Source organism: Euleptes europaea, chromosome 3 (genome assembly GCF_029931775.1).
Source record: "Euleptes europaea isolate rEulEur1 chromosome 3, rEulEur1.hap1, whole genome shotgun sequence".
Classification (NCBI taxonomy): Eukaryota; Metazoa; Chordata; class Lepidosauria; order Squamata; family Sphaerodactylidae; genus Euleptes; species Euleptes europaea.
The window spans coordinates 1,288,066-1,305,450 of NC_079314.1; the positions used below are offsets into that span (position 1 = coordinate 1,288,066).

General features: G+C 46.9%; 1 protein-coding gene across 1 annotated transcript in view; it reads left to right on the forward strand.

Annotated features, from left to right (window-relative positions):
* GRIK5 (glutamate ionotropic receptor kainate type subunit 5) overlaps positions 1 to 17,385 on the forward strand; it is an 89,754-nt gene that overhangs the window by 62,364 nt on the left and 10,005 nt on the right. Inside the window, exons 16-18 of the mRNA XM_056847513.1 lie at positions 1,222 to 1,387; positions 7,354 to 7,579; positions 10,581 to 10,709. Of these exons, the coding sequence (XP_056703491.1) occupies positions 1,222 to 1,387; positions 7,354 to 7,579; positions 10,581 to 10,709 (521 nt within the window). The remainder of the gene's footprint in view (positions 1 to 1,221; positions 1,388 to 7,353; positions 7,580 to 10,580; positions 10,710 to 17,385) is intronic.

Genomic DNA, 17,385 nt, shown 5'->3' on the forward strand with positions numbered 1-17,385 from the left:
TTTGGTTGAAGCTGTTTTGGTTCTCTCGGGTTCTTGTCATAGAAAAATAAAATTATGAAAGATGCTCTTTCCCTCCAACAAGGAATTATTGTTTTGGTTTATGAATTGTAGGTTATTATGCTTGCTCCCATAGCTCAAAGGTGCTTAAGTATAGGTTTTGATAACATGCCCATTGATTTGATTAAGCCATTGAGTAATTGCTTACAGGTTGAGCTATTAACCAAGTACATGTTCTTTAATCGGTTAGCAGCCCTAATATAAATCCATGTCGGTCTGCTCTCAGCTCTCACTGGCGTATATTTTTCAGATGTTGCAAAGACATGCTAGTGTTTAAAGCAGAATGGATGGGTCTTCCAAGAAATCTGTCCTCCAGGGAACAGATCGGAGTAGCTGGTGGCTACCCACTATTGACAGAGTCCATCCGGCGGACGGGGGCTCTGGAAAAAACAGCTGGTCTCAAGAAAAGGTCCAAGATTTGTGTCTGGCTAGCAGGCGAGAAGATGCCCTTTTCCAGGCAGGGGCACAGTGAATGCATATGCCATCTGATAGTGCCAGTCTGTAAATCATTCGGGGGAGGAATGTTTCACCATTCTCCATTCGGGAGAGGAATGTTTCACCATTCACAAATTTGGAATGAAACCAAAAAAAGGCCTGAAGCCTCTGCTGCCCTCCTGATGCTCAGAAATCAACTCTTTCGCCTCTTGGAATTTCATATCACTGGCGGAAGGGGAGGAATGCAAAAACAGGAAAAAGCATGAAGCGGCTTCATGGTTTAATTTGGTGTGAAGCTCTGAAATCAGTTTCTGAAGTGGATCAGGGGTGTGGGGGCGGTCCTTAATCCTGGAGATTTGTGTATATTTTGTTAGTGAGAAATGTTTTTCTCTGCACTGGCAGGATAGGTGGAGAGGAATACATAGAATCATGGAGTTGGAAGGGGCCACCAGGGTCATCTAGTCCAACCCCTGCACAATACCCCTGAGCATTTGCTGGATGCCCTTCCCACCACTGTCCCACCACAGTCAAGTTCTGTAATTGAGTTTGAGGAGGCAGAGCTTGCTGGTAAATATGAGTCCTGGCGCTTCTCTGGTTATCAATTCAGCAACAGCTGCCCTTTACATCCACAGCCACACCAACTTTTCCTGGGGGTGGGGGCGGGGAACCAGCACCTTCTTTCCCTACCTACCTACGTCTGCAAACAAGGGTTTCCTGTTGCTCCCACAGGTGGGCATTCACGCTGATCATCATCTCCTCCTACACGGCCAACCTGGCCGCCTTCCTCACCGTGCAGCGGATGGAGGTGCCCATCGAGTCAGCCGACGACCTGGCTGACCAAACCAACATTGAATATGGCACGATCCACGCTGGCTCCACCATGACCTTCTTCCAAGTGAGATTCAAGCCCCTCGTTGGGACTCGGGCTGATGTGAGGGACCCTTCTGGTGTAAACGAGCTGCTGCCCGTGCGTCTGGCCCCCTCTGGGCTGGGCAATACATGTGTGGGGAGGGAAAACCTTTGGAATTTAAAATGTACTTATTTATTTACTTCCTTTCTGCCCAGTGGAGACCCAGAGCAGCTTACATTGTTCTCCATCCCAAGAAAGATCCACAGGCACTAGAAAAATTTTAAGAGGATAAAAAGGTCTGTTGATTGTTAAGGGGTGTGATCCCTGATCCCTAGGGAGATCCTTGCTGGATTAGATTAATCCCTAGAATCTCATCTCCAACTACCGCCAGTCAGATGATCCTGGGCATCCTACCAGCAGGGCATTAAAACAATATCCTTCCTCTGCTGTGGGCATCCTTCAAGCAACTGGTAATCAGAAGTAGACAGCCTTTGAAACGGGAGGCTCCATTCAGCCACCACAGCTAACTTTCATTGAGGGACTTATTCGTCATCCCTGCATCTAATTTCCTTTTTAAAAACTATTGCAATGCCCTGTAGCTGCGGATTCCATAAATTTAGTTTGGTGTTGGAGTCCAAGAAGCAGGCCTCTCTTCCAAATCTCACCTCCAAAACCACAAGGCTTCAATTAGTCACGTTTCTCTCACCTCCCCCTGTGGTGAGAAGATAACAATAATGATCGGTCTGTTGTAAGAATATCTGAAATCACAAATGAGAAGTTCTTTTTAAAAGACTGCTCATTATTGTTAGTCATTGTAGCTAAAAATGGAACCTCCAGATATAGAGGCAGTATAACTCTTAAGTACCTCAGATTGAGGCAGATAAGGGAGGGGTAAGCAATCTTCTCAATGACCTGGCTATTAGCTCCCATGGGGCATTTGTCCAGCCATTGCTGGATCACTAGAGAGATCTGGTCTCTGATCAAGAGATTCAAAACAGATAAAAGGAAGTATTTCTTCCCACAATGCGTAGTTAAATTGTGGAACTCCCTGCCCCAGGGTGTGGTGTTGGCTGCCAACTTGGAAGGCTTTAAGAGGGGAGTGGACATGTTCATGGAGGAGAGGACTATCCATGGCTACTAGTAAAAATGGATACTAGTCATGATGCACACCTCTCCAGGATCAGAGGAGCATGCCTATTATCTTAAATGCCATGGAACACAGGCAGGTTGGTGCTGCTGCAGTCGTCTTGTTTGTAAGGGCTTCCTGTAGGCACCTGGTTGGCCACGGTGTGAACAGACTGCTGGACTTGATGGGCCTTGGTCTGATCCAGCAGGGCCTTTCTTATGTTCTTATCTGGCATTGCACATTTTCCTTCACAAGGCAACATTTCTTGTTTTGTGCAGCTCTGGGGGCGGGGGGACGACAACCCAGGAATCTTGTCCTTCTTTTGGGTCTGTTGCTTTCCATTGTGAACGACGCTACCCTAAAAGAGGCCCTTAATCCCTTAACCCTTGGCTGTTTTTCATTTCCTTTTTTTTGAAATGCTCTCCACAAAGCCAGAGATGTGGTGGACGGCCGAGGCGACCTTCATTCAGCTCTCTGCTTTGCCCTGCACGTTCATTCCCATGTCTCGCCCTGGGTCTCGATCCCCTCAGCCCCTTCCACGGGCCTGTCCCTTTGGGGGTTTTCCTCTTTTTTGAGCATTGTGTTGACCCGAAGGCCTGTTCCTCAGAAAATATTCACACTTCCCAAACATCAAATGTATGTGTGAGGGGTCTTGACTTACAGGTCTGACCAACTGCGGGTTGGGGGGGGGGGAGGTCAGGGATGGAGGTTTCCATGGCAACTGTAGCCAAGGTGGCAGTGACCAGTCTATTCAGACCTTTTTATCTCTCCCAATTCCAACCTGCTCTCGGTTGCTCTGGCAACCTGTCTCCACAGTAACGGGCCCGCTCTTCTCAGAGATGGTCAATGAAGGGAAATCAATCAACAAACAAGGTGGCGGGCCCCGACGGCAGAATGGAAAGCCTGCTCTTTTCTCCTGACATGAAGCCTCCCCGGTGCCATCCTCAGGGCCAAAATCTTTTCCCTCTTGGTCCAAAGTCCCCCTCCCATCAAAGCATCCCCTCTTAAGAAGCACGGGTCTTGCAATAAACTGTAAAGATTGAAGCTGCATTGCGAACTGGCTTTCAGGATTGAATCAACCTCAACCTTCAGATGTGGCAGACTTTTGACTTCTAATTTAAAGAAATAAAATGCCAGTCTGCAACCTTAAAAAAACCCTCACAGCTTACCCATGAAAAGTGGGCCATTGGCGGAGAAAGTCGGAATCCCTGCATACTTGGGTGTACAGGTGGAGCATCCCTTATCCAGACTGCTCAGGGCCAGCAGTGGTCCGTATTTTGGATCTTTTCATATTTTGGAATATTTGCATATGCGTAATGAGATATCTTGTGGATAGGACCCAAGTCTAAACACAAAATTCATTTATGTTTTATATACACGTTATACATATAGCTTGAATGTAATTTTAAACAATATGTTTAATAAGTCTGTGTACTTTGAACCATCAGAAAGCGAACGGTCGTGCTGCTTGAGGGCCTGTGGAATGACGCCTGCAGGCCGGCTCAAAAAGTCTGGTTTTCCTGTCAGTCCGGAGATCGGGATAAGCAGGGATACTCAACCTGTATGCAGAAAAAAATATTAGTTTGTAAATTAAAAGAAAGAACCGCACATTTCCCAAAACTGCTCAGTGAGAACCAAGTACCTGTCTTTTCCCTGCTAACTACCCTTTATTTTTATTTTCTTTATTTACGTAAGACATTTATTAGCCACCTTCTTCCTTACAGTGCTCAATGCGGCTTGCACTATAAATAAAAATACATAACATAAAGTACATAAAAATACATGAAACCATTTTTTTAAATCACAATTGAGGACTCCTTTAATCAAATGCAGTCCTCAATAAAAACCGTCTTCAGCTGGCTCCTGAAGACAAAGTGAGGGGGCCGGGCGGACCTCCCTGGTGAGGTTGTTCATTAATTATGGGGCTGCCACCTTATCCTACAAATGTCTGTGCCCCCAGGAACCAAAGGAGGTGGAGGGCAGAAAAGTGTCAGCTGTGGGGTGGGGGGGGGGGGAGAAGAAGACTGAATGTGATCAAGCCATCGTCTGGCTATAGCAGCCTGGAGGAAGGGAATTAAGACCTAGGGCAATATGCTGTAAAGATGCTTATCCTCCATCTCAGGTCCACAATGCCATGGTTAAGGGCCCTGACCACCTTGTAACTTAAAATAGTCCTGGGTGAAGGGGGTTAATTAGGATGGGAGGAAAAGCACTTTCTCTTATTTTAATTAATCACCCCCCCAGGACTTGTTAACTGTGGAAGGAGTGGCTTATAATCGGCATGTGGAGTGTAATTAGGGCCGGGGAATGTCTGCTGTGAGGCAACCATCCTTCAACCTCTATACACCACCCCCGGTCTCCCAGACAGCATGGGGAAGGAAAGATAAAAGTGACCCCCTCCTGCACTTTAGGGCTCAAGTTCAGGGGGAGATCAGCTGCATCCTGGTCTGCATCCTGGACCAGAACTATGGCGGTTGGCATGTTAGAACAGCCCTGACCTGAATGGCCAAGAATAATCTGATCTTGTCAGATCTCAGGAGCTAAGCAGGGTTGACCCTGGATAGTGCTTGGTTGGGAGACCACCAAGGAAGTCCAGGGTTGCTATGCAGACAATGGCAAACCGCCTGCTTTAAAAAGAAGAAGAGTTGGTTTTTACATGCTGACTTGCTCTACTTTTGAAGGAGAACCAAACCAGTTTACAATCTCCTTCCCTTCCTCTCCCCACAGACACCTTGTGAGGTAGGTGGGGCTGAGAGAGTCTGGAGAGAACTGTGACTAGCCCAAGGTCACCCAGCTGGCTTCATGTGTAGGAGTGGGGAAACCAACATGGTTTACGAAATTATAGTCCGCCGCTCATGTGGAGGAGTGGGAAATCAAACCCAGTTCTCTAGATTAGAGTCTGCCGCTGTTAACCACTATGCTACGCTGGCTCTCTAAAAACCCTAAGGAGTCACCATATGTCGGCTGCGCCTTGACGGCACTTTACACAAAAGTGTTAGAACAACAGAACTGTTGTGCTAGACTGCTGAAGTCCAGGGCTAGGAGATGAAGAAGTTATTCCTTCTACCCTGCCCTGGATTTTAAACTCATTTATTCCCCCTTCTCCTAGGATTCTCTGTGGCCCCACATGTAGATGCAGGGATATTATTGTAATGAGTTCACAGGGTTGTGTCACACTGCTGGCTTCACACCAAGAAACAGAAGACTGGGTGGGGATATGCAAATAAGGGCCAGCTCCGTTCTCAATAACTTCCATGGGGGGGGGGAAGTAACCTCACAAGCCATTTCCTCATGGATTATCTGCCCTGGGTTCAATGCTTTTGGGAAGCATTTTCCCCCACATCACTGTGATGCATTTGTGCACCTCCTGGGTTGCTCACAGCTTTTCTCTGATCTTTCTCAAACCTTTGCTCTCATGTTTTAGGAGAGATCACAGTAAAGCCTGGATGGCTGCTGTGTGAGTGGGAACATCTGGATTTTTTTCAGCCACAGAGAAGCCTGATCCTCACTTCACAACAGCCATTTCCTCGCACCTCCACTGGGGGCTTCCCCCCCCAATCATCAGCACTAGAATATTGTTATATTGATATAGCATTGTAACAATGGGTGTAGCAGGTTCTCAAGCTTTTTTCTAATCCTTTCCTTGTGGAAATATAAGGGGAAAGTTACATATTTGCATTGGAAGGAGATAGAGACTTGCTTTTAAAAAAAAATGAAAGCTGGGAATTCACAGACCCTGTAACACGTATTTTTACAATGCTGTATCAATACAACAATATTTTTGTGGCTTTTTTAAAATTGCAAAAGCCCCATGGGAGGGGGGGCGGCCGCTGCTGGAGGATTGGGGCAAGGAAATTACAGAGAAACCTGTCATGTGGAAGGCTTGTTGCTCCTGTTCTTTATTCGCAGATGCAACAGCAAAAGCGCACAAGCCCTTCACAGTGTGGAAACACCATAGTAATCTGGGGCACAGTTGAAAAGAGGCAAATGCTGACCGGCAACAAATGCACTGGGGTTGCCAGGTTCAGGTTCAGCCCTTTGCCCAGGGGTCCCCATTGTGGTGTCTGTGGGTGCCATGGGCACATGTGTGTGTGTGAAGTGCCGTCAAGTCGCAGCCGACTTATGGCGACCCCTTATGGGGTTTTCAAGGCAAGAGACTAACAGAGGTGGTTTGCCAGTGCCTTCCTCTGTATAGCAACCCTGGACTTCCTTGGTGGTCTCCCATCCAAATACTAACCAGGGCTGACCCTGCTTAGCTTCTGAGATCTGACGAGATCAGGCTAGCCTGGGCCATCCAGGACACCTTTTCTGGCACCCGCCAAGTGTTTGTAGGCAGGGCCAGATAGTAAAAAATCTATATTTCTTTGGCAGCAGCTGCCAACACCATCCAAGGATCTGCACTGTGTTACTGAAGTTAAGCAGAGGTAATCTTTTTGTGGCTGGCTCCACCTCCTGCAGCAGCCATTTTGTGGCAGCCATTTTGTTGCTGTACCCACTGTGCCATATCACAATTGCAAATGTGCCCGCAGGCTCAAAAAGATTGGGGACCCCTTCCTTAGCCCATTGGGTGTTCTCCATCTTGTGTAAACATAAATGGCTACTGTTGACTCTTGGGTAGAAATAAAATAGATTACATTAAGGCACATTTGCTCACTGTCTGGACTCCATGAGCACAGAGCCCATGTGTGGACACAGTGTATCACTGTGCAACATATATGTCTTCCTCCCACACATATAAAAATTATTGGTACTCATGTCATTTGGCTAGCAAGAAACTGAAAAAACAAACCTCCCTCCAAAGGTGTGAATCCCAAGTGCGTCCTGCCCTCCTTTCCCCCCTTCGCATCCCATCCTCCTTCACTCTCTGCCTGCCTCTCCCCATTAGAACTCCCGGTATCAGACGTACCAGCGGATGTGGAATTACATGCAATCGAAGCAACCTAGTGTCTTCGTAAAGAGCACAGAAGAAGGGATTGCCCGGGTGCTGAATTCAAAATATGCCTTTCTACTCGAGAGCACCATGAACGAGTATCACCGGAGGCTCAATTGCAACCTCACACAGATTGGAGGGCTGCTGGACACCAAGGGCTATGGCATCGGCATGCCACTGGGTGAGTGGCAGAAGGTGGGGTGGATTGGGGCCCAGGGTGGGGGCTGGGAGGAGGATGGTGTAAAGAGCTAAAGGGGTGGAGCTGAAGTGGCTGATTGACAAGCACAGGGCACATCGAAGTACGGGCAATGCTATTTATTTATTATCTATGTGTCTAATAGCGACACATGGCCCTCATCTGCCGATACCTAAATCTGCAAATCAGGGCCACACTTGACACTAAACAGATTTTTTTGCTAACTTGGGGGGCTTCCCAGGGCTGCAGAAAATTTGCAATGTTAGGGAAAAAAATACATTGGGTTTTTTTTAAATCCCCCCCAATTAAAAAAGTGTTGTCTGCACAAGCACAGACAACCCACTTATCTTCATCGGGGGAAATTGGGAGCTCCTGCAGGTCTGGCCGCAGTGGCAGCAGATGTGGGGAGCTGCTCCAGGGCCAGCCATGGCAGCGACTTTATCTGTTCCCTTCCTTTGCGTACAGTACCAAGCATTTTTAGGTATTTTTAGGTGACAAGTGCCCCCCCCCCAAAACTCACAAGGGGGGTCCCATATCTCCCCCCCCCCGGTGAAGCTCCAGGGGCCCTTACCAGGCTCGGTAATGGGGGGGATGGGTCGCCCCATTGTGAGTTTCGTGCCCCCACTTGTCATTTATAATACCTAAAAATGCTTGGTACTGTATGCAAAGGAAGGGAACAAATAAATGCTAGGGCCTATTTGCAGGTATGTAATTCGAGTGTACTGGGAGTTGGCGTTTGTTTGTTTATTTATTTATTTATATACTTTTTATTTACACCCTGCCTTTCTCCCCGATGGGGACCCAAAACGGCATATATTGTTCTCCTTTCCTCCATTTTATCCTCTCAACAAGGATTTGGTTGATAGATTTAAGTAGCTTACAACATTGTTTTTTCCCTCCTCCATTTCTTCTGCATGACCAACCCTGTGAGGTAGGTTAGGCTGAGAGTGTGTGACTGGCCCAAGGTCACCTAGCGAGCTTCCAAGGATTTGAACGTGGCTCTCCCAGATCCTAGTCCAGCTTTCTAATCATTGTGCCATGCTGGCTGTCCACCCCTCCATCCCATTTCAGACCAAGGCAGTTTACAACCAAGGTGATGGGTCCAACAGACCACACTTGAGAGACGTCAAGAATAAATAGCACGCAACAAATTCTGCATCTAGAGCTGTAGGTTAACTGATTGACTGTTACTGAAACAGTTAAAACCCCAGTTATCAGGCTGCAAAGGACAACAGCCGGCAGGAGGCTGGTTGCCTCTGGAAAGACGAACAGACGCCTTAAGCGTGGTCTCAGGCAGCCCTGTTTCGCAATGTAGGTGCAGAGATGGAAAAATCACAGGAAAGGGTTAAGAGCAAAAATGTCCCAGATGTTTGTAGGCTGGAAATTGTGGGTGTACTGGGAAAGGGGCCCTCCTGAGATTGGGTCAAGGACTTTGGAGGAGGAGAGAAAGATGTGGTAAGCTGCTTTGGAATCTCACTGGTGAGCAAAGCGGTGTGTAAGTATCTAAATAAATTACAGGCTTAGGATGGGACTGGGCTAGTAGTGGAAGTAAGGAGAGGCGAACAACGGTTGGCTGTCTGGTTGTTAGGTTGCCAGGCGGTGTTTGGAGCCTTGAGACCCCTGATCTGGACATGGGGGATCCCCATTATAGGCCAAATTGCCTGTATAAAATTGGCTGGCGGGCCAGAGCCGAAAACATACCTACAGGGAGGACACTCTCTTGGTTTCTCATGGACATGCCTACTCCTGCACATAGGCTTAGGAATAAACACATAGGTGGACCCAGTCTCTCTTTCAGAACATCTTGTGACCCTGATTTCATCAATCTCGAGCTTTCATTTTGGAATTGCTCCATGCAGGTCCCTTGCTCTTGGACAAGAAGGAAAATAGCAAAATTTCCAGGAAGTAGATACTAAGAGTGCAATACTGAAGGGGGTGAGGGCAAATTGGCATAAGAGCCGGCGTGACCCTGTGCTGGCGTATGGACCCATTTATCCCAGAATAATGGGCACTTATGCCGTCCTGGGTGGCCCACATGCTGGCGCTGGTAAGCCATGCTGCTTTGTGGGGCTCCATCGGTGGCGCAGCCATGCCAGGAGAGAAATCCCAGAAGGTGAGCCCGCACCGGCAAAGGGGGGGGGGGTTCCAGGGGGTGGAGCTGCCTTTAGGCAGCATCCTAACCCCTTTTGCCCTGGGAACGCCACCCTCGAGTTGCAGCATTGCTACGCCACCTTTTTTGGTGTCATAGCCTCGCTGTTTTCTATGGGAGTATTTCCCCCATTTTACATTTTAAATTGTTTTATTTCCTCCGCGGTGGCCAGGAAGCCTCTGTGGAGGCACCATGGCTGCACCACTCCCGGCTGAGCATCTCCCCCCCCTTCAGAAATGGGCTGCCTGAAAGAGAGACCCTCCTGAGAGTTTACATTTTGCAGAGGAGCCTCTGCTATTGCCAAGAGAAGGGGGTTCCACGTGGTGCCCATGGGCGCCATGGTGCCCACTGACACCTTTTCTGGTGCCCACCAAGTGTTTTTAGGAAATGTGTGGGGTCAGGTGGGGCTTTTGCCCAGCACAGCTTCTGATTGACTGTTGGAGATTTGATTGTCTGTGCAGATTTTTTTTAAAGTTGCTTTGGCAGCAGCTGCCACCACAACACAAGGTTCTGCACTGTGTTACTGAAATTAAGCTACGGTAAAATCATTTTGTGGCCGACTCCCTCTCCTGCAGCAGCCATTTTGTTGCCTTATAAGAATTGCTAATGTGCTCACAGGCTCAAAAAGTTGGGGACCCCTGGCCAAGAGTTTATGTTTTGCGGAGGAGCTCCGCTGTTGCGAAGAGTTCCGTTTAATTTAGCAGCTGAGCTGCTGAAAGTTTTCTCTCGCTTGTTGATGTCTCTGTCTCCTTGGAAGCCTGTTTGCTTGGTTGCCCGAAGCGGGATGGCTTCTCTCTCTTCTACAGACGTTGCCTTTGCTCTCTTGCCTTCCTGTAGGTTCCCCATTCCGGGACGAGATCACCCTCGCCATTCTGCAGCTTCAGGAGAACAACCGCTTGGAGATCCTGAAACGCAAATGGTGGGAGGGAAGCAAGTGCCCGAAAGAAGAGGACCACCGGGCCAAAGGTCAGAGGCCAAGGGTTAAGCAAGGGGAAGTGACGGGTGTTGCCAACTTGAGATGGCCAGTAATTATTTAATTTTTCATTTGACAAAATTTATACCCTGCCTTTCATAAGGGCCACCAAGGCGGCTAACAAAGTGTAGGTAATAAAATCACATCTTAAAAACCATTTAAACCAACAAAAATCACATTATTAAAACAATTAACATTAGAGCTATAGTACATGCAAAGACATAAAAATAACAATGAAAAAATCACAAAGGAAGGACAGATCACAGCGGAAACGCCGAACAAAACAAAGTTTCAGAGGTGAGCCATGTGGGTCTGCAGTAGAACAGCTAGATTCGAGTCCAGCAGAACCTTAGAGACCAGCTAGATTTTTGGGGGGTATGAGTTTTTGAGAGTCAAAGCTCCCTTTTGTCACATACCCAATGAAGGGAGCTTTGACCCCCAAAAGCTTATTCCCCCCCCCCAATCTTGTTGGTCTCTAAAGTGCCCCTGGACTCGAATCTTGGTGTTCAAATTAAACAGAAAAAAAGGTCTTTGCCCCACTAGCAGGCAGATGTCAACCAAAGGGGATGGAAAATAAAAGGGGGAAGGAAAGACCCCACCTAAAAACCAAAGCTGGGTACCCAAAGGTTGGGTGCGAAAAGACTCAAGTATAGACATTGTTTATTTTAAGGCACTAATGTCTATATTAAAAACAATACAAAATAATATTAAAAGAAAGCACAAATGGCAACTGCCACAGGTTGATTAACTGAAAACACAATCCAAACACATTTCGGCCCTCTGGCCTTCATCAGTGGTCTAATACAATCATTTATAATGCACACATATACATAATACAACATATATAACAATATTATAGCAGAATTATAATGACCCGGGTATGTGTGTAGGGATGTATTCCAATTTGGCTCCATGCTCAATATCTTCTATAAAATTAAAGAGCAACACTGCTGTGGAATACATACTATTTGTTCTGTTTCTGAGTTGTGTTAGCCTTCTATTCAAGGTGTGCATACCAATATTAACCAGATAAAAGTTCAAATCCAAACATTGTTTTGTGCATCAGAGATGTGCATTTGAGGAAGGGAGACGGCAGACAGGCTGAGCACAGCGGCCTCTTGTGGCAAGAGAGAAGATTGCAGGCAGCCCAGATTGATTGATTGATTTTTCTGGCCACAGGGCGTATCCACATGACAAATTTAAACAGCCACGGCACTTGAACTGATACATAACTGTAGTGTAGATGTGACCTTACAGCAATTCAGTCTGGGCATTAATTGTTTATATTCTGAGTTGCATGTTCTGACCCTCAAAAATATATATCAACAGGACACATTAAGTAATTTCCATTCTTTAGCACAATTTATTTTGCTTCCAGTAGGGAAGGGGCAAAATATTCATATTTTGTATGACTGTATTCATATATGTGTGTATGCTTTAATTTGTGTCTGTGTGTGTATGCTTTAATTTAGTTTGCCTAATTCAGGGGTCCCCAATGTGGTGCCCGAGGGCGCCATGGTGCCCGCCAACACCTTTTCTCGCACCCACGAAGTGTTTTTAGGAAGTGGGCAGGGCCAAGTAGGGCTTTTGCCCATCAAGACTTCTGATTGACTACTGGAGATTTGATTGGCTGAGCAGATTTTTAAAAATATTGCTTTGGCAGCAGCTGCCACAACAGCACAAAGATCTGTACTGTGTGACTGAAGCTAAGCCATGGCCATCATTTCATAGCTGGCTCTGCCTCCTGCAGCAGCCATTTTCGTGCTGCTTCCACCATGGCATGGCAGAATTCCAAATATGCCCGCAGGCTCAAAAAGGTTGGGGACCCCTGGCCTAATTTATCCTGCCTTTGCTAAGCAATGGAAGGGAAAGATGCCATGCCATGCCGCTCCCTGGCTCCCCATTCCATGACTACCAGTTCATCTTCGTGGCTTCTGTGCAGGCACGCATGGGACTGCGCAGGAGCAGGCCGGCCGCGGAGATCAGACTTCTAAGCTTCCAAAAGCTTCCGGGCGCCAGGAGCGCTCCCCCTCCCCTCCGTCCAGGCACCAGAGCAAGGCGGTTTCCCGCCCAAACGATCACATGACGGAGGGGGAGGGGGAGGGAGCGCTCCTCCCCTCAGTTCTCCCTTCGCCGCCGTGGAGAGAGGACTAACTTTGTTTCAGAGCGTCTTTTCTGTTACGTACTTCAGATAAGTATTTTCTTCAAGATTTTATTTCTTTTTTGCCAGTATGGTTTTATTTAAACAAATGTGCCAATTTTAGAATGAGTAAAAAGGTAAAGGTCCCCTGTGCAAGCACCAGGCCATTCCTGACCCATGGGGCGATGTCACATCCCGACGTTTTCTAGGCAGACTTTGTTTGCGGGGTGGTTTTCCAGTGCCTTCCCCAGTCATCTTCCCTTTACCCCCAGCGAGCTGGGTACTCATTTTACCGACCTCGGAAGGATGGAAGGCTGAGTCAACCTTGAGCCGGCTACCTGGAACCGACTTCAAAATTATGGTTTTTGGTTCTGTGGAAGAGATTTGTGTCTCTTCTTTACTCAGGAAAGTTTCTCTTCAGAATTGATTTCTTTTATTGCCAATATGGCTTTATTTAACAAATGAACTATGAAATGTAGAATTAGTATGGCACAATATAATAATTGTTGTTCTGTTGGAAAGATTCATGTACTTTCTGTGCTTCAGAAAAAATGTTCTCCTCAGGATTTGACTTCTTTATCTGTCAATATGGCTTTGTTTAACAAATGTACCAAATGCAGAATGAATATGCCACGAAATAATAGTGTGTTCTTTTTCAGAGATATATTTCATCTTGTAATCCTCACGTTCTTAACAAGTCATTCAGGCTGTGTTGTGAGAGAAATGCTGACAGCTGTTGGTCTCCTCGTAAGGAGTCCACTTTGGAGTCCCCCGCCTACTCTGATGTCATCAGTGCTGTGGCTTGTGGTCTCCAGTTCGGATGTCTGTGAGGAGCTCCAGCTTTGCTAATGCAAAGAGGTCTCAAAGCCGAAAGGCTGCAATGAAGCCTGGATATGCTGGGACGTGCATGACAAGACCTCGAAGTCGATGAGACCCCTACATTTAAAGGCTGCATAGACAGCCGTTTTATGGTCACACTAGGGGCTCTGTCCCCCATAACAAACATGGATGAGACCTCGCAGTTCATATACTCCGAGGACATCCTGCTACTCTATGGTACTAGGGGATCAGTTCCTCATGATGTGCAGAGAGGAGGTCGAGAGACTTCAAGAGGATGAGAGCGTCTACTATGACGCGCATGGATGAGACCTCGCAGTCATATACTCCGAGGGCATCCTGCTATTCTACAGCACTAGGGGATCAGTCCCCCATGATGTGCAGGGAAGAGCTCTCGAGGTCGAAAGACTTAAAGAAGATGAGAGCATCTACCCTTGCTGTTGCACTAGGGGCTCCGTCCTCCATAAGGCGCATGGATGAAACCTCGCAGTCATATACTCCGAGGACATCCTGCTGCTCTACGGCATTAGGGGATCACTCCCCCATGAAGGAGGTTTTGAGGAGGAGGAAGGTTTCGAGGTTGAGGCTCCAAGGAGACAGGAGCGTATACCCTTCCTCCGGGTGGAAAACCTCTCCACGTCAGCTCACCAATGCCCCAGCACGGCAGCTTCATGGTTCTCATCAATGGTGTACGCCAGTTCCTCTTCAATGCCGAGAATAATTGGTTCGCCTCCATGCTGATCGTAGATCTCGCTGCAGAGGCTGGGTCTGTTACGGACTCGAAGAAGAGGGCTTGGCGCTGCCCCCCCCCCCACTTCCCTCGATGTTGAGCATTGTTGTCACCATGTGGTAAGCAGGAATCGGGCTTGGGCTGAAACTACGTCCAACAAATGGGGAAGGCTTCTTAGCCGTGTTCCGCTCCCCTCCCTTTATGTCCCCAGAGCCATCTGCTCTGGAATTATTGCACCTCTGTTGGTGCATTGACACTTGTTCCCCCCCCCTCGACGTCAAGGAGGGAGGTCTTATGGGCCACATCTCATGTGCAGCCCGATTTGATAGATCCCATCAGAGTTCCTGCCTGTCTCTCACGGGGTCCTTCAGCTCCATTCAGAGCTATTAATCTGGATGGCATAGGCTGGAGGATTTGCTACACACCCTTAGTTCCTAGGTCAGACCCAATAGGGTTGTGTTATGTGACATCGATTTGGAATACATTTGGCTTAATTCCTTTTATAGCCAAGTTTTCACCTAGAAGTTTGACATTCTGTATAAAGTTAAGACGAGGATACTGGATTCCTCTTACAGTTTCCCTTACCTCGTCGTTACTGGGACACTCCTATTTCAATATGGATCAGGGTCCCATTTTTTCGCTAAGGTTGCAGTGGCTGCCCCTTTGACACTGGCCAGAAGTATCCATTATGGCCAGGGCACTTTCAGTGATAGGGCTGTAATTACCCTAATCAACTTATGTACACTTCTAATATGTACACATTATGTTTACCCAGCATCAGGGAGACTTCTCCACCTCACAAAGGGTTTTGAGTTCCCAGGGACAAATGGGTAAGAACACTGGAGGAGCCATGCTGGATCAGACTGGGGCCCGTCAAGTCCAGCAGTCTGTTCACACAGTGGCCAACCAAGGGTAGCATCACTACAGGATATTGTATGATTATGTTGGTGCTGTGTGCTGAATGATGGTCTTCACCATCCTACGCATCTGGTTCTTTCCATATTGAGTTCATTGCAGCTGAGGTCTCTATGCTGCGATGCAAATAACCCCCTCTTATGGCTTCCCCTTATCTGGGAGTGGACAATTTTACTCCACTGTCGGTCTGAATATTGGCCTTGATATGGTGAATGCTGGTAAGAGACCCTGAATGGAACTCGGACTCCTTGATGAGGATCTATGGTGCCCAAATTTAGGATGTCCCCTTTTTCAGATGTCCTTCCTCTGTTGTTTGGGGGGGCTTTTTTGGTTTGTAGCCCTGGATGGAAATATGATTATATGTACCTCTATCCACAAGTTGTATGGAACTTGTTTTATGATTTGGATGTGCGATTCACTATTTTTAGTGTAATATACTACTATTCTAATTGGCCCTAGTGTGTTTACAAGTGCAGGCCTCTTGCACCTACTTCCTTGCCATCAGCAGGTGGTGCTGTGGAGCTGTAATTGGGTTGTTGGCTATGGGGAATTCATTTTACCAACTTGGAGGTTTCTCCATCTGTAGCCTCCTGCTCCCGACATGTCTTGGTTTTGCTATTCCTTGCAGGTTTTTTCTGCAATTGTAGATGTGTTCCCAAGAGGAATCTTGGAGACTGGGGAAAGATCCCTTTGCCTGTATTGTCCATCTTTACGCTAAGGCTGATAGACCCCTGGTAGTCAAATTACATAATAGGGGTTTCAAGAGAACATTTATAAGAAATGGTGTGCTAGTTCCGCACATGGGATATTTGCAGTCTTGTTCCCTAGGTTGGGATGATCACATATCCCTTAGTCTCCTACGCCTTCCCAGACTAGTGAGGCAGATTCTGTCTGACAGGGCGAGTGTTCTACTGATAATGCCTCAAGGCTATAGTCTTCCTATATCCAGAGCTGTGCTTAATCCCTTCAGTACTGAGGTTCTCACAGCATTTGTTTAAAGAGGTCTACCTAATTATTTCCCCTCATAAACTCACATTATGGGAAGTCAGAACATTTCCTTCTAGGCCATTCAGGTGGTGGACATAGTCTACTATTATGGATTTTCCCAAACAAACAGTTTTGTCAGCCCTCAAGTAGTTCCTCTATCTACGTTTCTCCTTTGTTCTTTAGATAATGGAGTTTGCTCTTGTAGGTTCCTATTTTCACAAGTGTTGATGCAATATGTCCCTATATTGCTCAAGGCCATTGGCTGCCATGGAGCCATCGTGGATGGTTTCCAGTGCTGGTCATGCTCTATCAAGTATGCCCTTTTTTGTTTCCCTGACTACACAGGATCAAGACAACAGAAATGCTCATAGCTCCCTGTTGACCACAATGTTTTTAGCTTTTTCCACTCTTGCCACGATGTCCTTTCACTACGACAAGTGGCGTGGTTATCCCAACCATTGGATGGGACCTAGCTAGAGTGATACAAGTTGTTGATAGTACTGTGTATACCTTCCACATGACAGTCTTATGCTGCCAAGTGGGTTTGGTTTTCAAATGAACAGGGTCAGACAGCCTCCAACCTCATACGTCACCATTATGTGAGGTGTGTCATTAGTCATACTTGAAACTATCTGATCGTTATTCCATCAAGCATCATCTGGCGATCATCTTGGTCCTCCATGCTCTGATTAATTCTTACTCAATATTTTCACCACGGTTTTTGAGGGCCTTGATTGGCCTATTTTTTTTCCTGTGCTAATGCCCCTTATTCTTGTTGGAGTTTATATAGTATTGTTGCCACTTATGCATAAACATTTGGTCCAATGGCAATGTCTGACCTATTTTTTTCTCCTACCCTCAAAGGTGGCGTTCAGGTCATTATCTTTCGACCAAAATGATGGGGAACTTATTGGTCTTACGTTTTTGTTTCTCTATTATCATTTTCCATCTGGTTAAGGTAGTTTACCTAGTTTGGAATTTGGCCTATGGTAAGATCCCATTTCCATATGTTTCAGAATATTGCATACCCTGATTTTCCCCCCAATCCTCAGTCACTACT